This window comes from Neophocaena asiaeorientalis, unplaced genomic scaffold, assembly GCF_003031525.2.
Source record: "Neophocaena asiaeorientalis asiaeorientalis breed wild unplaced genomic scaffold, Neophocaena_asiaeorientalis_V1.1 scaffold264, whole genome shotgun sequence".
NCBI lineage: Eukaryota > Metazoa > Chordata > Mammalia > Artiodactyla > Phocoenidae > Neophocaena > Neophocaena asiaeorientalis.
The window spans coordinates 2,690,569-2,709,295 of record NW_020185332.1 but is presented as its reverse complement, the minus strand read 5'-3'; the positions used below and the strand labels follow the sequence as shown (position 1 = coordinate 2,709,295).

General features: G+C 40.0%; 1 protein-coding gene across 7 annotated transcripts in view; it reads right to left on the bottom strand.

Moving 5' to 3' along the window:
- CSNK1G1 (casein kinase 1 gamma 1) overlaps positions 1–18,727 on the bottom strand; it is a 147,246-nt gene that overhangs the window by 48,058 nt on the left and 80,461 nt on the right. For all 7 annotated transcript variants that reach the window (XR_003001828.1, XR_003001829.1, XM_024735178.1 and 4 more), the window contains exon 4: positions 18,132–18,201. Coding sequence is in view for 5 of the 7 variants with exons in the window: in XM_024735178.1 (XP_024590946.1) it covers positions 18,132–18,201 (70 nt within the window). In the remaining 2 variants the exon portion in view is untranslated. The remainder of the gene's footprint in view (positions 1–18,131; positions 18,202–18,727) is intronic.

Here is an 18,727-nt window from a genome sequence, read left to right as displayed (position 1 = left end):
AGTAAAACGTAGTCTGTGTGTGAACCTAAGGGACAATCACAAGATACTGATGATGTTGATAGGTTATGAACTCAAGTAATAAAGAAAGAGTAATTTTTTACTTACAAAAGGCACAGGTAAGATTCTATCAGGAGTGCATTAGTAGTATTTTTCTAATACAAATGCCAATCTTTAAATTAAACCTAATAAATTAAACATATCATTAGGAATTCAGAGGGCAACCTGGCATATGTTTAGATTAATACAGAAAGTATAAAAAGCAGATAAGCATATGTTTTCATTAACTTTGGACCCATTTAACAAATTTTTCCCAGAAGTCTCCTGATTGAAAAACAAACCCACTAAAGCATACAGTCTAATCATAGCACAGAAGCAGAGTGTCCCCTATTATTGAACTCTCTTAATACTTAATACCCTTCCTTAAGCGTCAAAATAGTCATGGAAGAGTAAAGTACCAAGTGTCACCCTCATTTTCTGAATGGGAAAGTAGAGGTTAACTGGATTGCCACAGAACTGGTCAGTGGAACAGTCAGAACAGATGTGACTTGGTGGAAAATTTGAGATGACCTTATAATTCTGGTCACTGAGGAGGCATGAAGGTTTCCAAGGAGGCATGAAGACTTCCAAGGAGGCAAAGTGAACTTACTTATCTTGCTGATTTTCACTTAATCTAAGGAATAAGTGCTGCAATGTCCCTGCTTCCAGTTTCAAATTCATTTAAGTTTAAAATGTCTGGTGGCCAGTTTGTCCATTCATCAAACATCACAACTGAGAATAGAGTGCCAAGGGAACAATAAAGAGAAGCATATAACCTTGACTGAAGGGATTGGGGACAGCTTCACAGAAAGCGGGGGTTATAGGCTGAGTCTTGAAGGATGGTTAAGAGCCGATTAGGCTGGAGTGTGGGGAGAGGGAATAATCTTGCAGGCTGAGGGACCAGCAAGCATACAGGTAGCTCAAAGCACAGCGGCAAAAGCAGGGTAACAGCTCTCCGAAATTACAAAAACTAAGACTATTTTACTCTCACCTGGAGTTTCTTTAAATTCTGAACCACCTACTAGTTAAGCAAATGTCTCTAAAAATTATGGCAAAGGCCATTAACAAAGTTGAAAAGGCAGAGATAGATATCTGAGTAAATAAAAAGATCAAAAGAATGAAGAAAAGGAAAAATAAGGATTTTATCTGAGTATTATACACCCATATTGCCTTAGTACATCTTTAATAACAGAACTAAGTATACACTAGGACCTTAGCATTGCCTTATAACAGCACTAATAGAAATATAATGCAAGCCATGAATGACAACCATGGATTTAATCTAAAATTTTCTAGAAATCACATTTTAAAAGTAAAAAGAAACAAGTAAAATTAAGTTTAATAACAGATTTTATTAAACTCATATCTAAAATATCATCACCTCAACATGTAATCAATTTAAAAATTATTGAGATTGCAAAACAGAAATAGAGTCACAGATGTAGGAAACAAACTTATGGTTACCAACGATGAAAGGGGGGATGAATTGGGAGATTGGGACTGACATATATACACTACTATATATATAATAGATAACTAATGAAAAACTACTGTATAGCACAGGGAACTCTACTCAATGCTCTGTGGTGACCTAAATGGGAAGGAAATCTTAAAAAGAGTGGATATGTGTATATGTATAACTGATCCACTTTGCTGTACAGCAGAAATTAACAAAACATTGTAAAGCAATTATACTTCAATAAGAATTTTAAAGAAATTATTGAGATATTTTACATCCCTTTTTGGCATACTAAATCTTTGCAATTCAGTGTGTATTTTAAATTTACTTTTATTTTATTTATTTTTGGCTGCATTGGGTCTCTGTTGCTGCATGCGGGCTTTCTCTAGGTGTAGCAAGCGAGGGCTACTCTTTGCTGCAGTGCGTGGGCTTCTCATTGTGGTGGTTTCACAGGCTCTGTACACACGGGCTTCAGTAGTTGTGGCTCGCAGGCTCTAGAGCACAAGCTCAGTAGTTGTGGCACACGGGCTTAGTTGCTCTGCAGCATGTGGGATCTTCCTGGACCAGGGCTTGAACCCGTGGCCCTGCGTTGGCAGGCAGATTCTTAACCACTGTGCCACAAGGGAAGCCCCCAGTGTGTATTTTATACTTAGAGCACATTCAGATTAGCCACATTTCACGTGCTCAGTAGTTTGCTACAGATTGGATTTACGCTGTAAAATCAATAGAAGCATTTAAATGTCCTTTTAAAATGTTTTCTGGACAAGGTAGGTAGATTTGGAAATGTACACACATGCACACACACTCTTTAAGAGGAAAAGATGAAAAGCACAACACACTTTCCCTTGTCTGAAGTTTGCTCCATATACTGTAAGACAGAGTTTTGTTTTTGTTTTTAATTTATTTGGCTGCGTTGGGTCTTCGTTGCTGTGAGCGAGCTTTCTCTAGTTGTGGCGAGTGGGGTCTACTCTTCATTGCAGTGCACGGGCTTCTCATTGCGGCGGCTTCTCTTGTTGCGGAGCACGGGCTCTAGGCACATGGGCTTCAGTAGCTGTGGCGCACGGGCTTGGTTGCTCCGCGGCATGTGGGATCTTCCCGGACCAGGGCTCGAACCCGTGTCCCTTGCATTGGCAGGCAGATTCTTAACCACTGCGCCACCAGAGAAGTCCCCCAGAGCTTTTTTTTAAGATTGAAGTATAGTTGATTTACAATGTTGTGTTAATTTTGGCTGTACAGCAAAGTGATTCAGTTATACATATACATACATTCTTTTTATATTCTTTTCTGTTATGGTTTATCATAGGATATTGAATATAGTTCCCTGTGTTATACAGTACGACCTTGTGTTTATCCATCCTATACAAACTAGTTTGCATCTTCTAATCCCAAACTCCCAATCCATCCCTCCCCCACACCCCCTTGCCTTTGGCAGCCACAAGTCTGTTCTCTATGTCTGTGAGTCTGTTTCAAGACAGAGATGGTTTTCATATACCCATAATGGGCTCTTGCTACTGACTCACCAACCCAAGCACACTTTCATATTTAGGTTCTTCTCCCTGAGAGGAACAACAGTGACACTGGTGCTGTTCCTTCTGCAAAGTATATCCAAATATACTCCTCGTCCTTTACCCAGTGGACAGGACTTTAACTTTTTTGGTTTTTTTGTTTCTTTGTTTGTTTTTGCGGTACGCGGGCCTCTCACTGTTGTGGCCTCTCCCGTTGCGGAGCACAGGCTCTGGACGCGCAGGCTCAGCGGCCATGGCTCACGGGCCCAACTGCTCCACGGCATGTGGGATCTTCCCGGACTGGGGCACGAACCCGTGTCCCCTGCATCGGCAGGCGGACTCTCAACCACTGCGCCACCAGGGAAACCCTTTTTGTTTGTTTTTAATATGAGGCTTCTGCTGTTGCCCTAATGTTTATTTATTTCAAATATGCCACTCATGCTGAAAGGAGCAGGTCCTTCAAAGGGTGAAAGTTTGGCAGAAATGGCTTTAAATTCATCATTCCAGACTCTTCTAAGTATGAGAAGCTCTGTCTCTCTTAACACAGGCCCAAAGCAGATTTTTCTCTTAAGATTATTCTTCCCCAACAAGCGTATGATAAGTACAATAAACACAGGCACAATCAGCGTGAAAGAGGGAGTTCTTTTTCTGGGAGTACTCACTGCCCTTTGCTAGGACATCACACGGTTGTTTTCAGGCTCTACTCCCCACTTTGAGAATCTCAAGATGCTGAACTGTCTTAAGGCAAAATGTTTTGCTTTCTGGCAACGGTTACATGAAGAGAAAGAAAAGTATGGTCTGTGAGTCCACCATTTTCTTGTCACACTGTCAGCTGTCTTCTCCCAGTTCTTAAGCCACATTCTTAGAGAACGTGCTCTATGCCGAGCGGTGGAGTCCACGTGATCCTGCGCACCCTTATCACAGCATTGGGGCCAGAACTGGAAGGCTGTTCCAAGCTAAGTCAGCTGGTCTCTTTCCTAGGAACTTGCATGTTTTTTGGCCACGCCATGCGGCATGCGGGATCTTAGTTCCCCGACCTGGGATCAAATCTGTGCCCTCTGCATTGGAAGCGTGGAGTCTTAACCACTGGACGACCAGGGAAGTGCCAGAGCTCGCAACTGAGATACAGGACTCCAGTCAATCTCTGCTGGTGCTTAAATGGAGAAGGGCTGCATAAAACACTTTTTTCCACCAAATGTAAGGAGATGCAGAGAAGGCTGGTAACACATAGCAGATGAAGAGGGCTAACAGAAGCCAAGGCATAAGATTTTATGACCCTAAGCAGAAGGAGGGTCAAATATAGTGTCAGAGTCCAGAAGAGTTAGACAGAAAGCCAGGGACAAAGAGCAGCTGTTTTGGTTCCTAGAGGCTTTCTAAGTGCTTTGTTTCAATCCCTAGTGAGACCTGTATATTTCCTTCCTTGGTTCCATGATATGTCCCTATGATTTTTCAGTAAATTCTCCTTTAGAATCATAGCTAATTGGAATAGATTCTGTCCTTTGTAATCAAATGGTGTTTACCAATACACACACATAACTGTTCCACTTGCTCTTCTATAACCATCACTTCCTAAACACTATGTGCAAGACACTACACTAGATGCTTTAGGGAGAGAAGAAAAAACAAAGTAAGACACAGACGCTCTCCTTAGGGAGCTTACAGATAGAAAACAGAGAGGCAAACAGCTAACATAGTACTAGGTCAAGTCTTTCATAAAAATTAGCAAAAAGAGTGAGACATGGAATGGCGTAAGCATCAAATCCACTTACTTAAATTTCATGATATATGCTTGGCCAAAAAAAAAGTTTAAGAAATAAAAAAAACTACCATATTTTGAAGATGCATACCTTATTACATGAATTCTGCAGCACTGTACATACTAAACGTCCTTACCATGCATATTTACTGAGTACGATCATATACACAAATCCAGTCAGACTACACTCTACACGCCACGGGCAATTTGAGAGATTTTTCAAGGCTGACTCTGATTATGTGTGATTTTCACCTGTGTGCCAACTTTAGCTCCTAACCTCAAATAAGACTACGCTGTATTTAACAGTTGGTTTCCTTAGAAAAACTGTCACCCTTGAAATCCTAGCATTTTATTTATTTATATATTTTTTGGCTGCGTTGGATCTTCGTTGCTGCGTGCGGGCTTTCTCTAGTTGCAGCGAGCGGGGGCTACTCTTCATTGCGGCCTTCGCATTGCGGTGGCTTCTCTTTTGCGAAGCACGGGCTCTAGGCTTGTGGTATTCAGCAGTTGTGGTTCGTGGGCTCTAGAGTGCAGGCTCAGTAGATGTGAAGCACGGGCTTAGTTGCTCCACGGCATGTGGGATCTTCCTGGATCAGGGACTGAACCTGTGTACCCTGCATTGGCAGGTGGATTCTTAACCACTGCGCCCCAGGGAAGTCCCGAAATCCTAGAATTTTAAATAGGATACCTATAAACTAGTATATAGATGTGAGGTATGATCTGTGACAGCTGGTGGTGGTCTAGTTATTGACTGACTTTTAGGTTATCCCAGCAGCTAACTGAACTGAAACATGGTGTTCTGAGAATTATCTTAGAATTTTGAACAAAGCCTCTATACTCAAATTAGGCTACGAAGCTCCTATAGTTGATGGTGCCTCAACACAGGAGACATGACAAACATAGATGGGCCCCAGCAACTTATTCTCTAACATTTTTTACTATCTGCCTAGAACTGTTTTCAATATCTTCAATATTTCAACTGTTTTCCAATCATAATATTCAAATTGACATTTAACTCATTTATCCCTTTAGTATCTCATCTCTCAAATCCATATTGGATAATAAAGCTAAAAGAACCTCAGCACTGTTTGAAACTTACACCTGCCCATTTGATAAACAGACCCCCACCTTATATTTAAATCAGAAAAATTTGTAATGAAAATATATACATAAAAAGATTAAGGGGGGGCTTCCCTGGTGGCGCAGCGGTTAAGAATCCGCCTGCCAATGCAGGGGATACGGGTTCAAGCCCTGGTCCAGGAAGATCCCATATGCCGTGGAGCAACTAAGCCCATGCGCCACAAGTACTGAGCCTGTGCTCTAGAGCTCACAAGCCACAACTACTGAACCCACGTGCCACAGCTACTGAAGCCTGTGCGCCTAGAGTCTGTGCTCCGCAACAAGAAAAGCCACTGCAATGAGAAGCCTGTGCACCTCAACAAAGAGTAGCCCCCGCTCGCCACAACTAGAGAAAGGCCGCGCACAGCAACGAAGACCCAACGCAGCCATAAATAAATAAATATTAAAAAAAAAAAAGATGAAGGGGGACTTCCCTAGTGGTGCAGTGGTTAAGAATCTGCCTGCCAATGCAGGGGACATAGGTTCGAGCCCTGGTCCCAGAAGATCCCATATGCCGCGGAGCAACTAAGCCCGTGCGCCACAACTACTGAGCCTGCGCTCTTGAGCCCACGAGCCACAACTACTAAGCCCACGTGCCATGACTACTGAAGCCCGCGTGCCTAGAGCCCGCGCTCTGCAACAAGAGAAGCCACCACAATGAGAAGCCCCTGCAACACAACGAAGAGTAGCCCCCACTCGCCACAACTAGAGAAAGCCCACGCATGGCAATGAAGACCCAACGCAGACAAAAATAAATTAAAAAAAAAAAAAGACTAAGGAAGTACACATGAGAATAGTAGTTGTGAGTAGAGAGATTAAATCTTTCTTTTATGTATTTTTCTAAACCTTCAATGATATTAGTTTTCTCCATAACTTAACAAAATAATTTTTTAAGTGAAAAAAAATTTTCCTTTGGGCAAGCTGCACACAGATAGTTGTAAATTCCTTCTTTAAAGTTACTCTCTTTTGGGACTTCCCTGGTGGTCCAGTGGTTAAGACTCTGTGCTCCCAATGCAGGGGGCCTGGGTTCGATCCTGGTCAGGGAACTAGATCCCACACGCATGCTGCAATGAAGATTCCACATGCTGCAACTAAGACCCAGCACAGCCAAATACATATTAAAAAAAAAAAGTTACTCTCTTTTTTAGGTAGCATAGTAAGAGATCTAGAGTCCTATCTTTTCTGAACTATAACTGTTGAGAGTGGAGCCAAGCAATAAGTTGACAAATTATGACAACTGTTTCAATGTGCCCAAATAATCTTCTACCTGCTGATGGGCCATTTATGTATGAAGATGTGCACTACTACAGCCACTATATTTATGAGAACCACACATAATTCCTACCTTCAAAAGGCTTAAATTCCAGAACTTTTGTCAGGCAGTTCTTGGATGCTCTAAGTTTATAGGTAATAGTGAATATACATGTCTCTGACTACACCAAATCCCTGTAGAAAAAATGTGGAGGACTTCATTCTAATATCTTGAATTATTCATTCATATCTCTATTCTGCTTCCTTAATACAGTTAATCAAGAATTGCTAGCATAAGCAAATAAAGAAGAGGCTGAGATCTTGAAGAGGAGAGTGTACCCATAAAAGAAAGAAGCTGCCACTTAACTTGGTGATCTCACTGCCAGTGAAATCCTGCTGGAAGAGTTTATATACTGAGATTTCATCAATTTGACATTTGTTGAGTCTCTTCTTTGGATTAAGTGATACGCAAATAATACTATAATAAATAAAAGATGCTTCTCACCCTTAAAAAGCTCACAACCCAGGGAACCCTCCTTACATTGTTGGTGGGAATGTAAACTGGTGCAGCCACTATAGAAGACAGTATGGAGGTTCCTCAAAAAAAACTAAAAATAGAGTTGCCATATGATACAGCAATCCCACTCCTGGCCATATATCTGTAGAAATCTATAATTCAAAAAGATATATGCATCCTATGTTCACTGCAGCACTATTTACAGTAGCCAAGACATGGAAACAACCTAAATGTCCATCAACAGATGAATGGATAAAGAAGATGTGGTGCATATATACAATGGAATGCTACTCTGTCATAAAAGAGAACAAAATAATGCCATTTGCGGCAACATGAATGGACCTAGAGATTATCATACTATGTGAAGTAAGTCAGAAAGAGAAAGACAAACACCATATGATATCAATTATATGTGGAAGCTAAAATATGACACAAATTAATTTATCTATGAACAGAAATAGACTCACAGACATAGAGAACATACTTGTGGTTGCCTAGGGGGAGGAGGGTAAGGGAGGGATGGACTGGGAGTCTGGGATTAGCAGATGTAAACTATAATATATAGAATAAACAACAAGGTCCTACTGTATAGCACATGGAACTATATTCAATATCTTGTAATAAACCATAAGAGAAAAGAATATGAAAAAGAATGTATAACTGAATCACTTTGCTGTACAGCAGAAATTAACACACATTGTAAATCAACTATACTTCAATAAAATAAATGGAAAAAAAAAGTTCACAATCCAGCAGCATATTACACTGTGAAAAGTCCACAGAATGAGGGATATGGCTCTCTCTCTGTAAGTTCTCTCATTACAGTGCCTCAAGGGTAGAATGTGGACTTCCCTGGTGGCTCAGTGGTTAAGAACCCGCCTGCCAATGCAGGGGCATGGGTTTGAGCCCTGGTCCGGGAACTTAGTTGCAGAGCAACTAAGCCCGTGCACCACAACTACTGAGCCTGCGCTCTAGAGCCCACAAGCCACAAGTACTGAGCCTGCGTGCCTAGAGCCCGTGCTCCTAATGAGAGAAGCCCCCGCACCGCAACGAGAGTAGCCCCCGCTCGCCACAACTAGAGAAAGCCCGTGTGCAGCAACAAAGACCCAACACAGCCATAAATAAATAAATAAATTTATTTTTTAGAAAAGGGTGGAATATATATAAGGAATAAGGAAGTATTCCTTGCAGTAATTACTTTTTTTTTTTCTGGCTGCACCACTCAGCATGCAGGATAGTTCCCCCATCAGGGATTGAACCCGTGTTCCTTGCATTGGAAGCATGCAATCTTAACCCCTGGACCACCAGGGAAGTCTCGAGGTAATTCTTATGTTATGCAAACTGAACTAAGCGATAAAAAAGAATAAGGAGTTTTGGTAGCTGCCATGCTAGAGCTGAGATCAGCAAACTATAGCCTTTAGGTCAAATCTGGCCCAACTACTTTTGCATGATTAGAGAACTAAGAATAGTTTCTACATTTTTAAATATTTGAAAAAAATTTAAAGAAGAATATTTCAGCAGTGAAAATTACATAAAATTCAAATTTCAGTGTCCATGAATAAACCTTTATTGGAATATAGCTCATTTGTTTACAAACTGTTTATGGCTATGTTTGTGCTACAAGGACAACAAGAGCTGAATATAGATAACATGAGTTGAATAGTTACAACAGAGACAAGTGGCCCACCAAGCTTAAAATATTTACTATCTGTCCCTTTACACTGTCTGGCTTCCTAAGAAATCTCACCTTCTACACTGGAGGCAGGAGGCAGCTCAACCATTTGTATCTTTCATTTTGGGGGGCAATGACATTCACTAACATTCCCACAGACTACTGTAATAAACCTTACTTGTGATGTTTCAGTAGTTCATCACTAGTAAGACCACTTCCTTTGAGAATTCAGAGGTGAATCCAGTTACGGTAAGGACCAAATATTAATGAAGCCTTTGGCCTGGTCCTTGCATAGTGGTTTCAATTCCATTTTACAAAACAAAAATAGGTATGGCAATTGGATTTTTTTTTCTGGAGTTCTTTTCCAGGTAGTACAAGATGGCTGTGGCCAAGTGTCCCCTCCAAACTGGCACGAAAGGCTGTGGAGTTGTAGAAGCAAAAGTGGTCATTCTCACCAAGCAGGCTCATAACTGTATTTGAACACGACCACATTCAGCTCCTCTGAAAGAAACAAACATCTCCCTCAAGATCACAGATGTGATGGGTTCACCACAGCAGAATTCTGCTCTATTAAGTCAGAGAAAGGACTGGGAAATATTAAGTCACTATTGTTTGAGAATCCATCAAAAATTCTTCAAAAATGAAACTGTTATCTCTTCATTCTGATATTTTTCAAAGCTATAAGAAATGTAAATAGGATATTTCCATTTCTACGGAAAGTTAGATCTTTGGTTTCAATGTAAAACAATGCTGCCTTGTGTTTATATAGCACTTTTTCCTTAAGGATTCAAGGCCTTTACAGACATTACCTCATTCATCCCTGGAAGCTCTGCAAACTCAATAAGATAGAGGAGGTTTCCCGTTACATGAATAAGGAAACTGAGGCATAGCAGGGGCACAAGGTTAATAGTAACTCACAGAAAAACAGTGGGAAAACTTGGGCTAAACTTTTCTCCTTGCTCCCATTCTTGGCTGTCTCCACTTATGTACACTGCCTATAATTAGAGATGGCAAATGTCTAAATCGCTAGTTCTCAAAATGTAATTTCAAGACTGCCCATTTATACTAATTAAGATTGGTTTTCCCTGAATTTAGTGGTATATGTCTCCTCTCTCTGTAATACCTCTGGCAGAGAGACTTCTGAAAAACTTATATATGGCAAGAAAGAATCCAGATTTCACTTTCTTTTACCAAGTTCACTATTTCATCCTTTCTTCTCTTGTTATGAAAACTTTCTGCCCAACTGGAGACGAAAACGTTTCTTCTCAATTCCTTAAAGCACTCCTAACTATTGAACATCTAAGCTGACCCATGTTATTTGTTTGTAACTACTCTTGTTGTAGGATTCACTTCTATTTTCAGTAAAATTCCCATCTTTCCAACATCTCTTCAGATGTTCTTATTTTTTATTTTCCTGTGTCCTGCTTCCTGTGTTTGCCCAGCCTATTTATAATTTACTCCTAAGGAAGTCCACAACACTATAGGACGGTTTTGCCAATCTCACACTTTCTCATGATTTTCTTCAGATTTATGCTTTATTTCTCTCTTGAAGTAGAACCATGTTCCTGTTAACAGGTGCCTAGATTCAAAGCTCTTTTTCTGGTACCAACCTATACCTCCTATCTTTTTTGATGACATATAAAACCACTCCTTCCCAGAAACTTCAAAATTGCAGAGTATGAATACTTCTTTTAAAAATTTTATTGGTGTATAGGTGATTTACAATATTGTGTTAGTTTCAGGTGTACAGCAGAGTGATTCAGTTATACATATACATATATTCTTTCTTTTTCAGATTCTTTTCCCATATAGGTATTACGGAATATGAATACTTTATTCATAGCATAAAGGTTTCAGTGGGTGAAAATGGCTTGGGTGGGGTAGCTCTGAGCTCCTCAGTTGCACATATGGCACAAGTATTCAACCCAAATGATTAATTTACTTTGGAAAGAAATGTTTCAAAACCTAGATCACCCAAGGCCATAAAAGATTTTGGAGGTAACAAAGGCATGAAATTTGGGGGCACCATATGAAACAGGAAACCCTACTGTTTCACTGGGGGAAAGTTCTGGGGCTTTGCATCAATTAACACTTTAACAACTATGTTCCACTATTCTATTACAATTAGGCAAGGGGTAATGGGTAGAAGGTGCCAGGCATCTGGCCTCTGCTCGGTATGCACACAAGACAGAAATCTGTAGGAAAACATGGGACAAACACATTCCTAGCTCAGGTTTTCCTATTGTGTGACCCTGGGTAAAGTAAGTTACTAAACTTCCCCGTGCTCAAAATGGGAAAAATGAAATAACCATATAAAGTACCTAGTGGGCACTTAAGTTCACTTGCTTTCTCTTTCCAATGAGATTTTTGCCTGGGCTTTGTTACACTGTGAAATTTCAGTAAGTATCTTATTGTCTTTTTAATTTTAAAGATTTTATTTATGTATTTATTGGCCTCGCCGCGAGGCTTGCGGGAGTTCCCTGATCAGGGATAGAACCCGTACCCCCTGTAGTGGAAGTGCGCAGTCCTAACCACTGGACCGCCAGGGAATTCCCTTTTGCTGTCTTTAATTTGAGGATTACCATCTCCTTTACAAGAAAGCCAAAGCAGAATAGTCATTAGCAGATTAGAATAGCTGCTGGAAAGCCAGGACATGGCAGCTCAGGCTTAGATTGTCTATGATATGATATTTATTCCCAGAGCCCCTAAGAATTTTTCCCAGGCAGGTTGCTGGGTGGAAGTGGAATTAAATGTTTAACCAGAGCATGATGAGTACTTCTACTACCTTTAGGATCTCTCAATACAATTAAGAAGCCTCCAGAAGCAAAGAGATCATTGTATTATCTGTTTATATTATAAATTAGGCCTTTCCAAATGCCAAGTGAAGTGATGGGAATTTACCATAACCTACCGTACTACTTTTACTAAAAATATCCAAGCTATTGTTCAAAACCACTGTTCCTAAGAAACAGCTAACTCTGAGAACAGTAACAGAAGGCAACTTTATTGCTCCTTCTGGCTACTTCAGAGGCCTCCACCAGATTTTATCACTTGCACTCTCATTTCTGTCTCTAGAATCCTATTTTCTTGCCATTTGCCTATTCACCCCTTCCCCATCTTCCTTCATTTGCTCCTGCTCTTGCTGACTCATTCCCTCTCCCTTCCTCCCTCTCTCTCCTGCCACTTCAGCTGCATGCTTGGTTCTGGTTTATTCATCTTTTAGTTAATTACCAAACATATACTGACCCGTATTATGTGACCAGTCCCTATCTAGCTATGAACCTTTGTGCTCATACTGTCCCTCTCTTATGTTTAGGGCTCCTCTCTGTTGAGGCCACTGGTTTTGCCTACCTCTGCCCCAAACCTGTCATCCACAAGTCCTGTTCCTGTGTGTTAGGACATAAGCAAAAGTGGGAGGTGTGCTGGATAAAAGATTTGTTGGCTGGGAAATTTATAAACTGACAATGTATATACTCTCCTAAGTAAAAGGACACTCAGAGCACAGGGAAACCTAAAAACATTCCCATAACAGGAAAATAAGTTTGAGATTTACCCATGGTGACTATATTACAATTAACCCAACACTGATCACTGAAGAAAATGATAAGCAAATAAGAAAGATGGTTAAAACTCACTGGGTGCTTTCATCTGCTGAATGCAAGGCTTACAGTCTTTAATTATCATGATTAAATACTGTTCTTTCTTGTGAAGCTGGCCCATTGTACCAAACAAATACTGAAGCTACCAGGAGGGCAAGCCAGGGAACCCAGAGTCAATCTTTAAGTCCCTTATTTCTAATCTTGTGTACTCAGAACAACCTATACAAAGTTACATCTGAAAAGAAAAGTATAACTGCACTCAGTGCCAAAGCCCTTTGTACTGTGAAAAATCAAAACAATGATATAAGAAAAAATGAAGCAAAAATAAGACAAAACTGAAGAATGTATTTGGTTTAGTCACCGGAGAAAACCTAAAACTTTGATGTTCCAACAGTGAGGAAAAGAATAATATAATAATTTTCCATAGTCATTACATATAGTTGCAGAGTTCACATTTTAAAAATACTGTTTTTCTTTGAAATAAATTTGGAAATTCTCCAGCAATATCAGGCTCAATAACTGAACCATAATTTGCAAATAAAAATCTACCCCACCTGCACCCATCCAAAAATGTGAAAATAGTAGATAATGTTCCCATTTGGATTCACTGACTACTGGGTGTCCACTTTGCCAGGGTTATATTTATGATGTAATTAACTTAGAAAAATAAGTTTATATCTTCTGAAACTGAGTAAGACCCCAAGTATAAATATCTGCACCAGGATGTTTTTTGCATGGTAACATGGTCTTTAAAGTTTTTAATACAATCTCAGTGTTCAAATAGGTCTTAAAAAGTCACGTAATCTAACTTTCTACCCAGTGCACATATCTCCCTTATAACATCCAGAATGCGTAACTGTTTAACTTCTGCCTGAAAACTGCCCTCTTGCTAAGAGACAGGAAATCCTATTGCATAAGACAGCTTATTCCAGTTCACGATTTGGTTTTTTTCTTCCTACAAGAAGGTGTTTGGAAAGAAAGGAAACACAGTATTGTACCACTTTATCATCATTTGTTGACCTTATGCCTGAAACTGTTAACACATGGCTCCAGGTACATGGGGACAGAAACAGGTTGCTTGGTGATGGAAGAGGTAAGAGAGAGACCATAAATCCACTGCTGTACTCTTTTAAAGAATTAGCTATTATAATAACAACAACAATACAATAATAATACATGATCAGGGCAGAAAATACAACCAACATGAAAGGATTAAAGTGTAAACCTAAAGACTGCTTCCCATTTCTAATCATTCTCTTCAAAGATAATCATTAACTTTTTTTTTTTTTTTTTGCGGTACGTGGGCCTCTCACTGCTGTGACCTCTCCCGTTGCGGAGCACAGGCTCTGGACGCGCAGGCTCAGCGGCCATGGCTCACGGGCCCAGCGGCTCCGTGGCATGCGGGATCCTCCCGGACCGGGGCACGAACCCGTGTCCCCTGCATCGGCAGGCGGACTCTCAACCACTGCGCCACCAGGGAAGCCCTCTGCTTTCTTTTTAATAGCTAATTCCGTGGTATAAATATATCACCATTTATTTACCCAGACCCATATTGATGACACTTAGATTACTTTTTCACACTGTTTTAATTGTGATACAAAGTCAAACTTATCTTACTGAAATTTCTTTCTATAATTTTTATTCTGGAATCCTTTGGAATAAACTTAATCTATCATTTAATAGATCTTTAAACATTTGAAAATCACCGTCGTATCATATGCGGAGTAAATGGCAGAACATATGAAGGAAAAGTTTTGAGTTATATACTGAGTTATATACTCAGGTATATCAATAGGAGAAATGCTTTCTTCAAATAAAAACAAGCTACAAGTCTGACAGCACTAAATGCATGCCTAAATTATGGTCTACAAAGCTGACAGGATATTATACAATGATTAGAAACGTGTATCTAATGCAGCATCAAGACAAATGTTACAATGTTCAGTGAATGAAGACATGCAATTGCATGTTTACTGAGATTAACTATGAAATATGTCTGCATATGAAAAAGAGAAATATTCAAATAAAATGTGGCTGAGTTAGGGTGATAAGAACATGGACCACCATCTCCTTTCAAAATATCCTTTAATATTTCATAATTTGGTTTCTACAATAAATGAAAAAAGGAAAAAAATGACAGCTTTTAGGAAGACCAAAATCCTCATTCTCAGTTTCAAGACTCTCAAGGCCCTCTTTCTTCCCTGATTATCTTAGAGATAACCTTCACAGTAAATAATCAGGTCTTGAAATTCTTGATGGCAAAGTTACACTCAGCAAAGAAAGCTAGAAGTGTGACTGTCCACTAGAGAACACGATGGTATAGAAGGGAAGAAGTTAGAGATCAAACAAGGAAAAGAAGGGACAATCAGGAAGAGCTCCACCTTAAACCATGTTCACAATCATCCAGTACTACCATTTTTGTTCTATCTACCCATGAGTAGAGAACTGGTATGAATTTCCAGATCATACAGTCAGGGCAATGTAGGGGTCAAAAAGCAAGGTAATGAATAAGACTTTTGTACTTAAGGAAAAAAATGGTCAAATTATTCTCAAGCCAACACAGAAGTTCTTATTCTAGGAATTTAAAGTCTCAAGCTATATCAGTGTCCTTTAAATTCATAATCACTCATTTCTCCCCCCAAATTTCATCCATTTATTTCGTAAGTACTGATTAATTCCTTGAACAAACCTAAGTCACAATGGGCTTCTTTTTCTTTTTAAGTATTCCTTGTCATGATACCCAAATATCGTGCAAATCTTCGGCCTGTGCTGATTAATGACAGACGAAGCACCAGTGAGTAAAAACAACGACTGCATAATTTTGGTGTGTGTGCTTTCAGCGTGAAAGGCTGTTTATTTACACTGCCACAGCATCACCTTGGTTCTGAAGAGAAGGGCATATGTGCTCTAGCTGCTCATACATTAACTACTGATGAGTAACATTTGCAGCTGGGAACTTCACTCTAGAAAAATAGGAAGAGAAATGCTTGTGCCTGTAACTTAGGAAGAAGCTCTAGTGTTCATGCTCACATTTATAGGGAGACATGGTGAAATCTTGTGTACTTTGTCAACTGATCTACTTTCAAAATAAATTTCCTGGCCTCTTGCCTTCTGAGATGGCCCACACTCTGTGGAGTGTGTTTCTCCCAGGGCCGTTCTCACCTTTTGAGACGGACCACATTCTGTCTACGGAATGTGTATCTCTCTAAATAAATCCACTTTTTACCTATCATAATTAAATAATTTCCCTTTTTCAGCCATCCTCAGGGAATATCTTTCTTAATAACTTGGCAAAAATCTAAAACGCATGCTTATCAAATCTTCCTAAGTTCCTTCTGTCACCAGAATTCTTCCCAGCTTCCTATCATGTGAAAGAACTATGAAGGGCCCTGAGATACATTTGAGACACCAGGGTGAAGAAGGCACAAGCCTGTTCTTAAGGAGCTTATAGTAGTCTTATGGAAGGGGCAGGGTGGATATGCAGTTATAATTAAAAAACAGTCAATGTGTAATCATCAGTAACAGAATTAGGACTGAAAAGCATCCGAATACTTAGTAATAATGGGATAAAATAAGATGACACTTAGGAGGTTCTGGTGATCAAAATCAATTATATAACCAGAAAAATTCAGAAAGCCTCGGTTGATGGCAGCTTATGTAAAAAAGACATAAAGGTTTCAACTGAGTAGAACACAAATGCATAAAAGTCAACTATGTAAAATGGCTGTTAAAATAGCTAACCTAGGGGCTTCCCTGGTGGCGCAGTGGTTGAGGGTCCGCCTGCTGACGCAGGGGACACGGGTTCGTGCCCCGGTCCGGGAGGATCCCACATGCCGCGGAGCGGCTGGATCCGTGAGCCATGGCCGCTGAGCCTGCACTTCCGGAGCCTGTGCTCCACGACAGGAGAGGCCACAACAGTGAGAGGCCCGTGTACCGCAAAAAAAAAAAAAATAGCTAACCTAAATTAATAGAACTATTGTGTCCAGATCAAGGAAGATAATAATCCCACTGCCTCCAAATCCAGAGTTACTGGTGCTGTTTTATGATGCTCATTTAAGAGGGACATCACAAAACTAGGAGTGTGTGTGTGTGTACATTCATGCTTCCTAGTGGAGCAATGACAGTGAAGTACCTGTTAATCACATAACGCAAAAAACTGAAGGAACTGAAGACACGCAGCTTAAAAGAAGACTTGCAGGTGAGCAGTGGAGGGACAGCATATAACAGGTGAGATGAATGCATTTGAGCTGTCTGCAAGAACTCATGTTAGGTTCAATGAAAGACAAACGCTCATCCTGGCCTCCCTAGGTTATGACTATGGCTGATTATTGCCATGGTCAGGGTATAAGATGACTTGAATAACACCCAGTGGTTCTTATATAATTGTATATATTTTAGGAAGTGAAACTCAAATTCCTTCAACAGTACCTTCAATAATGGTACTTGAAATAGAAACTATGTTTCAGTCATTCACAAAAAACTGTCACATTGAAGAAGCATAAAGCAGAGGAATGTCTATTAATGTCAAACAATTAAACTAGCACTGGAGGATTTCATCTTCTGCAGTAGGAATCCTATGGGTTCAACCTCCTTAAAGTTGGTAACATTTGTTCAGTCAATATATTTTTCTGCAAGCCAGTAAAATATTTCAGAAATTTGACCTTTCTGGTAAAAAAACAGGAATGTTTTTAAAAATTACAAACTTAATTTTTTAAAAATCCTCAGAGGTCATAGGTTATTACAATCATATAGATAGGTCTTCTAAATTAATGAGAACAATAGATAAAGTGACAGTGTTAAGGTATTTCAGAAGATATATTTTAGTAATATGTCTTTAAAATGGACATATAGTCTCAATGTGGTAAAAACAGCTTGAAAATTACCAACACCTCCTCCTTTCTTTCTGTATACACAAAGGAATGAAAAGAGAATGAATAAACTACCAAAAAGCAAAAACCATTCCATGTGTATTTCAGGTGAATGAAAGCATTCACAGGTTGGTCTGTGGGCAGGCATGGTAGCACAGACCCCCAATCAACTCAACTGCCCTTCTAGATGCCAGAGAGTAAGTAGCTTTTTAGTTGACTATGTGTATTTACCTATCCAGCAAGTAGGGGAGATACATGGTCTGGCAAAAAAGGCAGACAAGAAAATTTACATATGTTAGGGCTTTCAGCTAAGCTATATGCTGAATAAATGGAGGAAACATTGACTTACCTGCACTGCCGAGCTGTTTATAAAACCTGTACTCTAAATGAAGCTGTGGAGCACGTGATTTTATTGGTTCCTGAAACCCAAGAAGAGAAATTGTGATCAGATTTAGACAGTTTTTTCATTCCTAGGTTTTCAGAGTAAACCAGGGCTAAGACCACTTAATATTTTAGAGATGATATTCATATATAATAGCATTTTCTTACCACAATTTCTCTTTGAAAGCACATCTGGGGGAAGATGAAGCTGAATTATATACAATCCCTGCCACGGATATTTAAATAAAAATACTCTATCACTCAAGGATAGCTCTCTCACCATGAAGTATTCTTCTGAAATATATTCTCCTAGGAAACCAGGTGCCAAATCTTTTAATTAAATACCAGCAAGTAGGGCTTCCCTGGTGGCGCAGTGGTTGAGAGTCCGCCTGCTGATGCAGGGGACACGGGTTCGTGCCCCGGTCCGGGAAGATCCCACATGGCGTGGAGCTGCTGGGCCCGTGAGCCATGGCCACTGGGCCTGCGCGTCTGGAGCCTGTTGCTCCGCGACGGGAGAGGCCACAGCAGTGAGAGGCCCGTGTACGGCAAAAAAAAAAAAAATTA